Raw genomic sequence first — 12,149 nt, forward strand, 5'->3', positions numbered from 1 at the left:
TATGCGTCACATTAAATAAATATACAGGTCTAATTTAAGTCTAGGTTATTTTCTAAATGCAAATTGTTTAAGATTAATAATGGGAGCTCGTTTCTGGGGCGACTTTTTGAATTCAACTTCTTCTTCACTTAGTTCATATTCCTCTTCTTGGCTAGACACAACTTGAGTTTTGGTATATGGTTCTGAAGGGATGTTGAATTTTACAAATTTGCCAGGCAAGTATGGCTTTGGCTTATTGATGCGAGATTTATCGTTTAAAATCCCTTTTGAGCGATTCTGGTGCTTGATATTTGTGCTCTTATCGCTCAATGCTTGTCTAGAATGTTTGACGTTGAAGCTGTTGTTCAAACTAGGAGGATTCTTGTCAGTGACAGCGTATTTAGCAAGCTTGGCAGGCAGAAATTGAAACTTCAGACGTAAGTTGACAGTATCCAAATCAGTATGTACTTTAAATGATGCGCGGTTTTTAATCGGTGACTCTTCAATCTCATCGTCTTTTGATGAAATGTCGAATTTGGCATCCTCGTCGTCTTTTTCATCTAATAGAAGCTCGATATCCTTCTGTGTTGGCACTTGTAAATTCAATGAGTCAACTATTGGCTCCATTTTAATAGCCATCTCCTCGCCTTCGTGACTAGCCTCGCCATCATTGTCTTCATTAGTATGATCATCCTCATCAGTTAATTCGTCCAAGATATTCTTAGTTTCAGAAATTTTAATGGGAGACTCGTCCGGTACTTCCGAGTCATTGAGTAAACTTGAATTCCATGCTGATACATCACAGTCGGATTTTGGAGTAGGGAGTGAAGGCTGTTTTTCTGGCGTTGATTGTACAGCAAAAAACTTACTAGTTTGACCCAGTTTGCCATAACCATTGATACTGCCTTGTAGTTTACGAATTTTGTTACACGTAGGCGAAATCTTTTGCTTGGGTGCTGCACAGACAGCCAATGGTCGCTTAAATACCGGCAGCACCTTCTGCTGATTTACTTGCGTTGTGTCCTTTTGTGTAGGATCACAAATGAGTTCAGAAGGTTTAGCAACGCGCTTGGAAACTTTAAGCATATCCAAAACTGTTCTTTTTTGACATTGCACAACCGGTTCCGATTGAGATCGTACAGCTTGAGCTTCCGTATTGGTGGTATTGACCTTGACAGATACTGATTTTAACAAGCTCATGCTTTGCTCTCGCGACACGAGTAGTTCATGTGAGTTAGGGTCGACTAATCCATTACAAGCCTTTTTCACCAATTCATCCGCAAGAGTTCTACCACAGCATGACTCTAACAATTCTGTTTTCCCAGACAAAGATTCAGGTACTTCATTCAAAGTCGTGAGTGTCTGATTTCGTGGATCAAACACTTTTTGAAACTGGAATGCTAAATTAGCTTTAACTACTTCCTCCTCGAAATTAGGTGGGATTTTCTTGCCCGTTGATCGTAATGCAATTGTAACTTTATGCAACGTACGGTATCTCAACACCATTTGAAATGCTGATTTCAAACCTACACCAGGAATACCTTTAGTATAGTCACAGCCAGAAAGCATGGCAACTAATCGCAATTGCTCATTGGTATAACTGGCCAAATATGGAATTTGTCGAACTTTATCAAAATCAGCCCGATTAATTTCAACACAGCTGGAATCATCCTTAAGTTTAGTTATTAGTTTATTGCAGCCAAATATTAGTAAGTCTGAGTCCTCACTCAATATCCCATCCACAACGCCAATTTTTTCCAAATAAACCATTTGTGGATCGGCTTCATAAGGAGCAACAACATATCTAATTTTCAACACATCCAACTCACACATGATCAGCTTCGCCATTTGTGAAGTGACATAAGCCGCTTTCATGTATTCTTTGTAAGCTAATTGCAAGTGTCCTGATTTAGCATACTTTTCAGCCAAGGCTTTAGCTTCAGATCGCAGCTCGCGTCGCTTCATATTTGTTTCTTGTTTAGTGGTTAAGGAAGCACCATCGAAGACAAAAAACGGAGTAATTCCAAAATGTTGCAACATTTGAATCTTGTTGATAATGTAGGTGATGTACTTTCTCGTTGGTCTACCTAAACACAAGTCTTCAGCACATGACACTAACGCGCGATGCAACCATCCATACGTGTCGATGGCTAGTGTTTTGCCGCGATACCGTTCTAAAGAACATGGATCCTGGATCTCTTTTAGGTGCTGTAGTAGACCATTGACACCCATCTCATATAGTGAAGGCGTGAAGAGGGAATTAGCAGGATGTCGTGTGTTTCCTCGTTGTGAAGGAAATGAAATCACAACAATTGAAAAAAAAAATATATAGTTACGCACCTTTAACAACGCCGAAATCTGGAACGGAGATTGCGCAAATCTGAATACGGAGCTAAAGCCTTACAATTAATGCTCACAAATCTAATCCTCTAATGTTTAAGTAACTCTAGTGTACGATATATCTACAAATTACTATCCGAAGCCCCAATCGATATTGAAAATTGTAACCCATTTTTAACGCCTCCAAAATTATCAACTCCCAATTTCTGGCTAACAAAATACCCAATATCAAAATTAGCCCACCGGTTAAAATACTTTAATCCAAACCCATAAGAAACTGCTGGGTTTTCATTCTGCCAGAAATTCTTATTCGATGTAGCAATGCAATTCCCCACCAAAGCGGTTCCATACAAACGCAATGGGTTCAGCTCAACTAGTAACTCGCTATTTTCGCGGTTCAATTTGGGCGAGTACAAGAAGTAGGGGATCTTGGTGAATATAGTTGCTTGTAACTTGTAGAATTGCAATCCGCCCTGTTGTTCAATGCTATTTTTCTTAAACCCGGTAAATGAATTGTAACCTCCAAGATAAAATTTATCCAATGGATGAATGGGGAATTTGGTATTGAAGTTGAAGATGCCACCAAGCTCACCTTGGACTTTAGTCGTGATGTAATTGTCGAATAGTGATTTATATAAATCAAATCCAATTTGCAGCTTGATAAATTCACCTCGGTTGGAAGCATTGTTTTGTTCTTGAACAGAAGTCAATTCCGATCTAACATGGACATTGCCACCATTGGTGGGGAAATTTTTCGTGGCATGATTCAAGTATTGAATACGTTCGTATTTAAATTTATTCAATACACTCAATTTCAAAAAATCACCGCCAAAAAATTTCAAATTATCATCGGCGCCATCTTCGATATTGAACAAGTTTCTCTTGAATAATTGAAACCCAGTGAATATATCAAATTCACGTTGGGTCTTGTATAGTAATCCAATCTTACCGCCTAATTGATTATGTTGAAAATTTTGCCATCCAAGATCATCTCTAGTGTTGTAGCCGACATCAATGAGAAACTTGAAACGCGGGTCTTTTAACCCCGATGTAAATTTCAAATTTGTTAACAAATAGTCATATGGTTTATATGGATTATAATCCACCCCCACTGAGACTAATTCGGCATTTTCATTAAAGTTATTATCAACGTGGTTCAATTTCAAATTGATAAATTCTTCATTATTGAAATTTAAAAAAGTCTCATTGATGTTTAAATTGACATTGGAAACATCAAAAATAACTCTTGTGGGGATGGATTTCTCTCTATTGAAGGAGGTGATTTGAGCTGGTACGTTTGAATAATAGTCGGGTTCTAAAACAACACCCACATTTTTGAAAACTCCAGTATCTTTTAAATGCTGGAATGATTCATTGATTTTGTACGTAAGCTGAGCCAATGTGTAATCACCGGTGGTTAACAAGGGCGATAACAATTTATTAAAGAATTGATAACTGAAATCTTCACCACCATTGACTTCGACTCTAGTTAAGAAAATTGGTTGTAATTGGGACTCCTGAAGGACATCTTGTTCAATGAGTCTAGTTTTGAGGTCCGGATTGCTATCTACTTGTAACAGTGGCATCTTTGGGAAACACACAAGCAACAAGGTCTTTCTGGGTTTACAGTTTAGTGCCGTCTGGTGATTTTTTTATTTTTTTTGTTTCTTTTTTTTGCTCTTGCGATTATTGTTGGCGCGCATTTCTCTAATTGGGCGATTACGCTCGAAGTGGAAAACTACGCGTAAGGGTAAAGGCATGCCATTAGTCTATAAAGTACAATCTATTCAAAAGATGCGGTTCTTTCCGTTCTCAATAGTGTTCTAGAGTTGCCCCATCGTATGCTAAATCGAGGATCTTCCAATCACAATGAATGCCTTCTTTAGAAAAAATATCAATTACATCTTTGGCAATTTCTTCAAACCCTTCAGTAGCCAAACATAAAATAGTAGGACCAGCACCACTAAGACAGATGCCACATAATCCTGAATGCTTTGCCGGGACAACTTCTTCCAATACTTGATTCAAGCCAGGAATCAAGACTGTTCTGTAAGGCTGATGAATTTTATCCTTCATCGATTGGTAAATTAATTTGTGATTAGGTGGATCTTGGGTTAACGCTGAAGTCAATATGGCTATTCTCTGTAAATTGTATACTATATCGGGTCTAGTGTATGATTGGGGTAGCACTGAGCGCGATTTATCGGTACTGACTTCAAAGTTGGGAACAATGACGACGCATTTAATCTTTTTATTCCAATTGTATTGCAAGTATTCACCAATATTAGTTGGTGGTGGCTGTGATACAATTGATTCGGGGGGAGTTTGCGGTGTAGGTAAAATATAATCCAAGGGTACAGATACTTGATCGGCTTCATCTTGTCCCAACTCATTGAGATAGGACCCAATAAATCCTCCCAACATGGCAGCAGCAATATTATCAGGATGTCTTTCAATCATTAGACAGTAATCCAACATTCTAGTCTTGTCGAAATTGAATCCACCAATGACATTACCTAAATATATACCTCCAACTATAGCACTAGCACTCGACCCCAAACCTCTTCCCAACGGTATTGGATTATTTACATGAATATGAGTTCCGGGTGGGAATTTGGCTACACCATTGCACCTAAGTAAATACAATGCAGTTTGAGTAATCAAGTTTTTATCTGATTGTAAGGGTACTTTTTCGGCCAAGTTCCCTTCATATGTGATTTTGGCATTATGTGGATCTGATGAGGTGTCAATGGATGGGTTAATAGTTACTTTTATGGTCAAGTATAGTTGCAACCCTACACCAAGAACATCAAAGCCTGGTCCAATGTTTGCTGACGATGCAGGTACTTTGATCTGGAATGACTTTGTCATAAGTGGAGATCGAAACCGTCAACTGATTGTTACTTCTTTTTTGAAGGTGAAAATTTTGATAAAAGAAACTGAAAAAAAAAAAAAAAAACGTTCGACTTGAAGTGAGTCAAAGTTTGTTTTCTTTTGTGTGAATGATTAGCCATCAGTTACATAAGACCATAGCTCTATAAATAATTAAATACGCAAATACATACATACACGGAGACACACAGAAACACACACACACACACGCACACACAACCTCAGCATACAGCTACATTGCGTCTATAAAACACAAGTTTCTCTCTTTTCCCATACAATTTCAGCTGGTCCTTCTGGTAATGTAACCATTGAAGTATAATCAACATGTGGTACCTTACCATCCTTCAACTTCCATTTAAGGTTGTATACAAATGTTGTCAAAATCGTACCCAATTGCACATAAGCAAATTGTTCTCCAATACATCTATGTCTTCCACCACCAAATGGCAAATAAGACGAACTGACTCCCTTTGTAACTTTACCAAATCCATAATCAACTTCACCTGCATCGTTAGTTGATGCTGATTCATCCCATCGATGTGGATTATAATCATTAGCATCTTTATAAAATCTGTCACTGGTATGGGCATAACCCGGAGATACCAAAACATGATGACCTTTGGGGACGACATACTTGGTGTTGGGGACAACCAAGGGGGAAACCACTTTTCTGAAAATAGAATGCAATGGCATATGCATCCTCAATGTTTCTTTAATGGTATTGTTGACCAATGGCATTTGTTGTAAATCTTCATACGATAAATCATCCAAATTACCTCCTTTGCCTGATAATGCATTGACAACTTCTTGATACAATTGTTCTTGTAATTCAGGTTTCTCGGCCAAGTGCAACAAGAACCAAGCAGATGTAGTGGCACTCGTATGTTGACCACCCATCAAGACACCAATCAACAAATTAGCAATTTCTTGATCAGTCATTTTAACTCCATCTTTATAAGTTGAATGCACCAATAACGAATCAATCAAATCACGGTTCTCATCGATGTCGCCCGATTCTCTTCTTCTAGCAATCTCCACCATATAAGTCTCGGAAATCTTTTGTTGAGCAGCATCACGTTTCCAATACTGTGGCAATGGTAAATGAGGAAACACAAAGTTGATTGGAGTAAAACCTTTATCCAAGTCAGCATATAATTGAGCAAACGAAGCATCAAATCTTTTCCTCATTGATTCTCCCAATAATGACCTTGATGCGGTGAAAATGGTAATTTCCGGCTGCGATTTCAATACATCAACAACACCAGTCTTTGTTGTCTTCATGTTGAATACATCTGACTTGGCAAAATAATCCAAAATTTCGCCTCTAATCAAAGGCACATATCTTCTAAAGGAATCAGTAGTCAAGGCAAATTTGGCAAATTTCTTTTGTTCCATCAATTTAGCATTTGGACAATCATAAATAACACCCTTTCCAAATACAGGTGTAGTCAAATGCTGATAAGCTTCTTCAGCAGAAACATCAGACAATTTCGCATTAAACACAAATTCATGACCCTTGGGGCCCAAGTAGACCGTCATTACTCTTCCCAACATTACAAATGCAAATAAATCACCATATTTCTCACGACACTGTTCGAAAAACCCGTATGGATCTTGTCCGTAAGATGCGGCTGAACCAAACCAAGGAATCCAATAAAACACCACTGGAACCCGATCTCTTCTGAGTGAGTAAAGTAGTTGCCAAACAATGTTGTAAATGAATGGAGTGAACACAAGCAAACCAATTTGTTGGAGGGTGCTGAGCGTCATGAAATAATTATACCCTTCGAGGGCTATGTCAACTAACGCCATGATTTAATGGTCAAGCGAATGCGAATGAAGGTGGTGTTTGCTTTTTCTAACAAATAGGAAGCAGTTTGATTACTATTTATATAAAAAAATACACTAGGTACTTATTATGGTTAATGGTTGATTTAAACGATGAACAGGTAAGTCGTATGATTTAACAGTGGAAGAAAAATTTCCATACGTGTGTGTATGTGTTTTGTTTTTTATTATGTTTTTTTTGTTTCTTCGTTTTTGAGATGTCTTACTCTTATTCTATCGTATAAAAAGAAGTAAAACAATATCAATTTCATACAATTTATACGACAGACAGACAGACAGACGCGTATAAAATTACTCCTATTACTAAACACACATACACTATTTACTTGCCATCAATGATATACACTCGAGTTAGTTTAGCATCAACACCGTCTGTCACAGACAAGCTATAAGTGGTTATCATTCATCTGTGTGCCATTCTAGTACAAGTAGCAACTGTACTGCTGTACATGTGGCTGTGCATTAACTCTTGTCAGCAGTGTCGTGTCGTGTCATGTCATATCGTGTCGTGTTATTTTTAACAAGTTTGAGACACGACACATCTATACAGATCCACCACAAGATCCTCTACTACAATAGATCCTACATATCCCATCGCAAGTACTAAAAAGGCTCTATATAAATAATAACTATTGACTCTAACCTACTACTTCAACAAAATGTAAACAATAATAACCTCTTCACTTTGACTCCTTCATCCCATATTTGAATCCCCATCATCAAAATTAACTCCCAACATTTTAGCTTTATTCAATAACGCCTCATGATCCAGTTTTAGCCGTTCGTTTTTCAATTCCAAAAACTTAATATATTCAATTGATTTAGCTAATATGGTACCCTTGTTTAGTTTTCTGGCTGGTTCTAAACCTTCTAAATCAATATTTTCAATTTCTTTATCGTCAAGAATCAGCATGTCGATTCCATCATATGTACTATTCATGTCATCATTATCAGATAAGCTGTCTTCGCCGGGTGCTCCAGCTCCTTCTCCATTGTAAGTAGTTGGATCATATAGTTCTCCATTTTGTCGTTGGAGTCGCAATCGTTGTTTTTCTTGCAATTTGCGTAATAGCAATACTTTGAGTGCAGGTACTGATTCTTGTAAGGCATTGAATTTGTTATTGATTTTGTTGCGATATCTCTGTTCAATTACATTATGGGCTGATTTGACTCGAGGACGTCCTGAATGGCTTCTTCGTAAAATACTGGCGTTTGAAGCGGTGGATGTAGCCAAAGCTGTTGCAAAAGACGACGAGGTTGTGGTGGATGCTGCTGGTGTTGGATCGGGTGTAACTTGAGATGGCATAAATGACAAGGAGGATGATTCCATGGTATCAGCTTCTTGTTTGACAACAATACCACTACCGTTACTTTTAGGTAATTTCCTTCTCTTTTGTCTATTGATTGATGTTGTCCTCGAAACAGGTGGTTGCGCAGACGGTGTTGTTGGCAACTGTTTCAACTCATTAGTCAATGGTGATAATGAGGGCGATTTACTGCGGGGACGGAAGTTTTGTAATCTCGATTTGGTCATTGTGGCAATGCCATTGGGCTGAACGGATGATAATACCGAAGCTGAAGAAACTGAAGAATTTGACATGTTGAGTCCACCAATGGGGGTATGGGCTTGGAAACTGTTGTTTGAATCTTCATCTAAACTGCCATTACTTGAAAGGTCACCTGGTTGTTGTGTACCATTATTGATGCTTGTCATTGTTGCATCAATGCTCGTCATTAACTCTCCATTCATCTGACTACATATACTATTGTTGGCGGGTGTAGTTTGTACAGTTAAAGGCGATCCCAAAGGAGTGCGAGGAGAAACACGTTGGGATGATTGTGATTGGAGTGATTGTTGTTGGGGTTGCAGCTGTGGCTGTTGTTGTGGGCCACCCATCATCCCATTATTTTCCACCATAGTCGACTCATAACTGTGTCTAACCATTCCAATGGGTCTAAATAATAATGTACCATTTCCCATAAAATTTTGTTGCTGAAACTCATTGCCTTGCATAGGCAAGTCTGTTTCCAACTGATTATAATTGATGATAGTTGCAGCATCAGTGGTGGCATTGCCAAATGAAGCAACATTAGTATCATCCACGTATTCAGTATTACTTGGTAACTCAGGATAAATTAAATTACTAGCATTATATTCATTGGAGATTGATGTTGATGAAGGTAAGCTTAATGCTTTGGCTCTTCCATTTGTCATGTATTGCGGGAATGAAGGATTAAGTCCAAAATCGAAATCAACGGGAAAGTCAGAACACCTGTGATTGTGAGAACCATCATCCAAATTGTTCTGTTGTCCTATTTTGAGTAAGCTTTCAGAACCTGGTGTTGGGTTATATGCAAAGCACAGATTATCTTCCAATTTGACATTATATTGCTGTTGTTGCAGATTCAGTTGTTGTGGTTCAAAGTCAATTTTGTTATTGAGTAATTGCATTGAGTTTGGACTTTGGTGGGGCTCGGTGCTATTGGAAGTCACGCTTTGGTTATCATCTTGCGTTTGAGGACATCGAGAAGCACTAGTGTGTTTGTAGTGTTGGGAGTTTGAAGTTGGAGTAGTTTCAATGGTAATCGGTTGCAGCTGTTGCAAAGGCGTTGGTTGGTAAAGTCTTGTTTGTTGGTTATTGTTTTGCATCGTCTTTCGCTTCTGAAATCGTTGATCTTGCTGGGTGTGTAGCTGTAACAGGTCTTGCTCTTGCTCTTGTTGCTCTTGTCGTTGTTGTTGTAATTGTTGCTGCTCAAATGTTTGTTGATGTTCGTTGTCGTACAGGGTAGTCAAGAAAGAATTATATTGATTGTCCTTGTATGACATTTATACTTTGTATTTGTATGTGTGATTATATAAGAAAATGGTTGTGAATAATTATTTTGGTTATGAGCAAATTGGTTTCTAATTTGTGTTTTTATAAACCTGAAGAAAGTTGTTTGTAACTAGTAGTTGCTTTTACTGTAATTTCTTTTTATTGGTAAATTATAATAAGTTTGGTGAATAATCAATGAATGATATATGTTGATAAAAAAGTGTCAAAAAGCAAAAGAAAAAAGAAAACCCTGAAATCAAAGTGGAAACCACTGATAAATAATATCAATAACTGAATTGAAAGCTATCACTAGGGATATAAAAAAAATAAAGTGAATATTATATATGGAAGAATGAGAAAAAGTTGATGATGATATGGAATATTTATACTTGTCTGTATACTTATGCAAGTAGGATAAGACCCGCTACTCTTTAAAGTCCGACTTACAAAAGGGTTGTATTTTATTTTTTTAAAAAAAATTTCTTTCTGACCCCTCAGTTTTGTGATGCTTATGAATAAAAAAATAAAAAAGAAATAAAGGCGATGAAAGAAGAAGAACAAGAGTACAGAAGAAGAATAAAATGAAAAGCGAATTCCATTCTATCACAGAGTCAGTGTCACTGGCTGCATCATTCTTCCAAGAAAAAAAAATGGAGAGAAGAAGAAAAAAAGCACAACCACTTCGGTCTGGGGAAGAAACTGAAAGAAGAAGAAATGACTAGAGAAACACCACAAAGCGCAATTGGTCTATGAAGGATTTTCTAGCTGGGTCTAGGAGTGGTTGTATTTGGCAAGAATTTTAACTTTTTCTGGCGATACAGGTCGAAGATTTACCACCGGGGTAAACACCAAAACTTGAGAGTAAACCAGTACAGTCCAACTGCTTTACTAAACTTAGTAATAATTAGGGTTCATATACTTTGTGATGTTGTAGTTTAAAAATTAAAGTAGACACTGCTGCTTATGAGGATACTACCCACTAAATTCATATGAATACTCATATGAACTTAAGAATGAGATTAAATAAGGAAAAAGAAATAAGACCTTGCACATATGATAAATTCACATTTCCATATCTGTTGGGTAATACGTTAGTTAGTAGAGAGAAGAGAGTAGGGAGTAGTTCAGAGTAAATCAGTTAAGTGGCTTACTCTGATATGAGCCACAAAGTAATGACTTGTCTCATTTATCAATGACAAATGTCACACAAAATGTCAGTTGAAGATCAGTCCACTGCATCATTTGTAAAAATTAACAAAAACGTTCAGCGCTTAAAAACAAAAAAAAAGCGAATCAAAAACCGAAAAAGAAACCCCAATACAAAAAAAAGAGAATAGACATTAAAGAATAGAAAATCTTTCTCCAGTATCAACCATCAAAGATAAGCTTTATTTAATTTACTGGCTCTGTTCTAAAGAGGAAACCGACTTTTCAAAAGGTATCATTATGCAACCACCAAAAAAGGTTAGTAATAGACAATTGATGCAGAGAGCACATTAAATTTCTGCTTTCGTCTATTATTTGAAGGATTAGTTAAGAAAAAAGAAAGTATTATACAAGTTTAAAAGGTTAAAACCTAAAAATAGACATAATATACAAAAGACCCAACATTGTTGATTGTGGATGGGAAAGTGGGAGTCTACCGCCTTTTGTGGAAGTTGTGATTTATTTTATTCACTCTTATTCATTCTTGTTGTCGGTTATATAATATATCGAAACATTCTTTTTTGTATGACATTGGATCGGTAATTAAAAAAAAAAAAGTGGGTTGGTGTGTCAAAATATTAGTTTCTATTTGGTTTGTTCTGTTTCTCTTTAATTCGTGTTTGTCTACTACGGTTTTTGCTTTTCATATTCTAGAGGACAAGAGGGATCTCTCACTATTACATATGCATTTACGATAAAAACTCTATTATTTAGTACAATACAGAACTATGCTGGTTACATTTAGGTTAAGAGTAACACCGCTCTTGTGCAACCCTTTGTGTTCTCTTTTCATAACGAACCCAATTGCGGATACATGCTTCAAAAAAGACTTTTCTTTCTAACCGTTTATGTTACCGTTTAGGGCAGTTTAGACTTAAAGGCGTGCTAGATACATTTGATTTGAGACGAAGAGTTTCTCATTTATCAAAATTGCATATTGTATCGGTATTTGACGTTTGAAATGATGTTACATTATTCTATTTTTTAGTCAACAAGCGAATACACAAAGCAGGAAAAAGAAATGCAACAATTGACTTGGACTGCAGTAGTGGCAGCATTTTGGGTATA

General features: G+C 37.0%; 5 protein-coding genes across 5 annotated transcripts; all 5 read right to left on the reverse strand. All coding sequences in view use genetic code 12, as the record gives it.

Moving 5' to 3' along the window:
• Nucleotides 1-45: 45 nt before the first annotated feature.
• EXO1 (Rad2 family nuclease) lies at nucleotides 46-2,211 on the reverse strand (the record flags this gene model as incomplete). Its single annotated transcript, XM_051814843.1, has 1 exon — nucleotides 46-2,211. One exon carries the CDS (start codon nucleotides 2,209-2,211, stop codon nucleotides 46-48), a length of 2,166 nt encoding a protein of 721 aa, XP_051671712.1.
• Nucleotides 2,212-2,441: 230 nt separating this feature from the next.
• SAM51 (Sam51p) lies at nucleotides 2,442-3,905 on the reverse strand (the record flags this gene model as incomplete). Its single annotated transcript, XM_051814844.1, has 1 exon — nucleotides 2,442-3,905. The coding sequence occupies one exon, from the start codon at nucleotides 3,903-3,905 to the stop codon at nucleotides 2,442-2,444; it is 1,464 nt and encodes a 487-aa protein (XP_051671713.1).
• Nucleotides 3,906-4,131: 226 nt separating this feature from the next.
• THR1 (homoserine kinase) lies at nucleotides 4,132-5,190 on the reverse strand (the record flags this gene model as incomplete). Its single annotated transcript, XM_051814845.1, has 1 exon — nucleotides 4,132-5,190. One exon carries the CDS (start codon nucleotides 5,188-5,190, stop codon nucleotides 4,132-4,134), a length of 1,059 nt encoding a protein of 352 aa, XP_051671714.1.
• Nucleotides 5,191-5,454: 264 nt separating this feature from the next.
• Nucleotides 5,455-7,023, reverse strand: ERG11 (sterol 14-demethylase; the record flags this gene model as incomplete). Its single annotated transcript, XM_051814846.1, has 1 exon — nucleotides 5,455-7,023. One exon carries the CDS (start codon nucleotides 7,021-7,023, stop codon nucleotides 5,455-5,457), a length of 1,569 nt encoding a protein of 522 aa, XP_051671715.1.
• A 730-nt stretch (nucleotides 7,024-7,753) lies between these two features.
• Nucleotides 7,754-9,886, reverse strand: HMS1 (Hms1p; the record flags this gene model as incomplete). Its single annotated transcript, XM_051814847.1, has 1 exon — nucleotides 7,754-9,886. The coding sequence occupies one exon, from the start codon at nucleotides 9,884-9,886 to the stop codon at nucleotides 7,754-7,756; it is 2,133 nt and encodes a 710-aa protein (XP_051671716.1).
• Nucleotides 9,887-12,149: the final 2,263 nt, after the last annotated feature.

The sequence above is a fragment of the Candida margitis genome (assembly GCF_024628925.1).
Source record: "Candida margitis strain CBS 14175 chromosome Unknown scaffold3, whole genome shotgun sequence".
Taxonomy (NCBI): Eukaryota; Fungi; Ascomycota; class Pichiomycetes; order Serinales; family Debaryomycetaceae; genus Lodderomyces; species Lodderomyces margitis.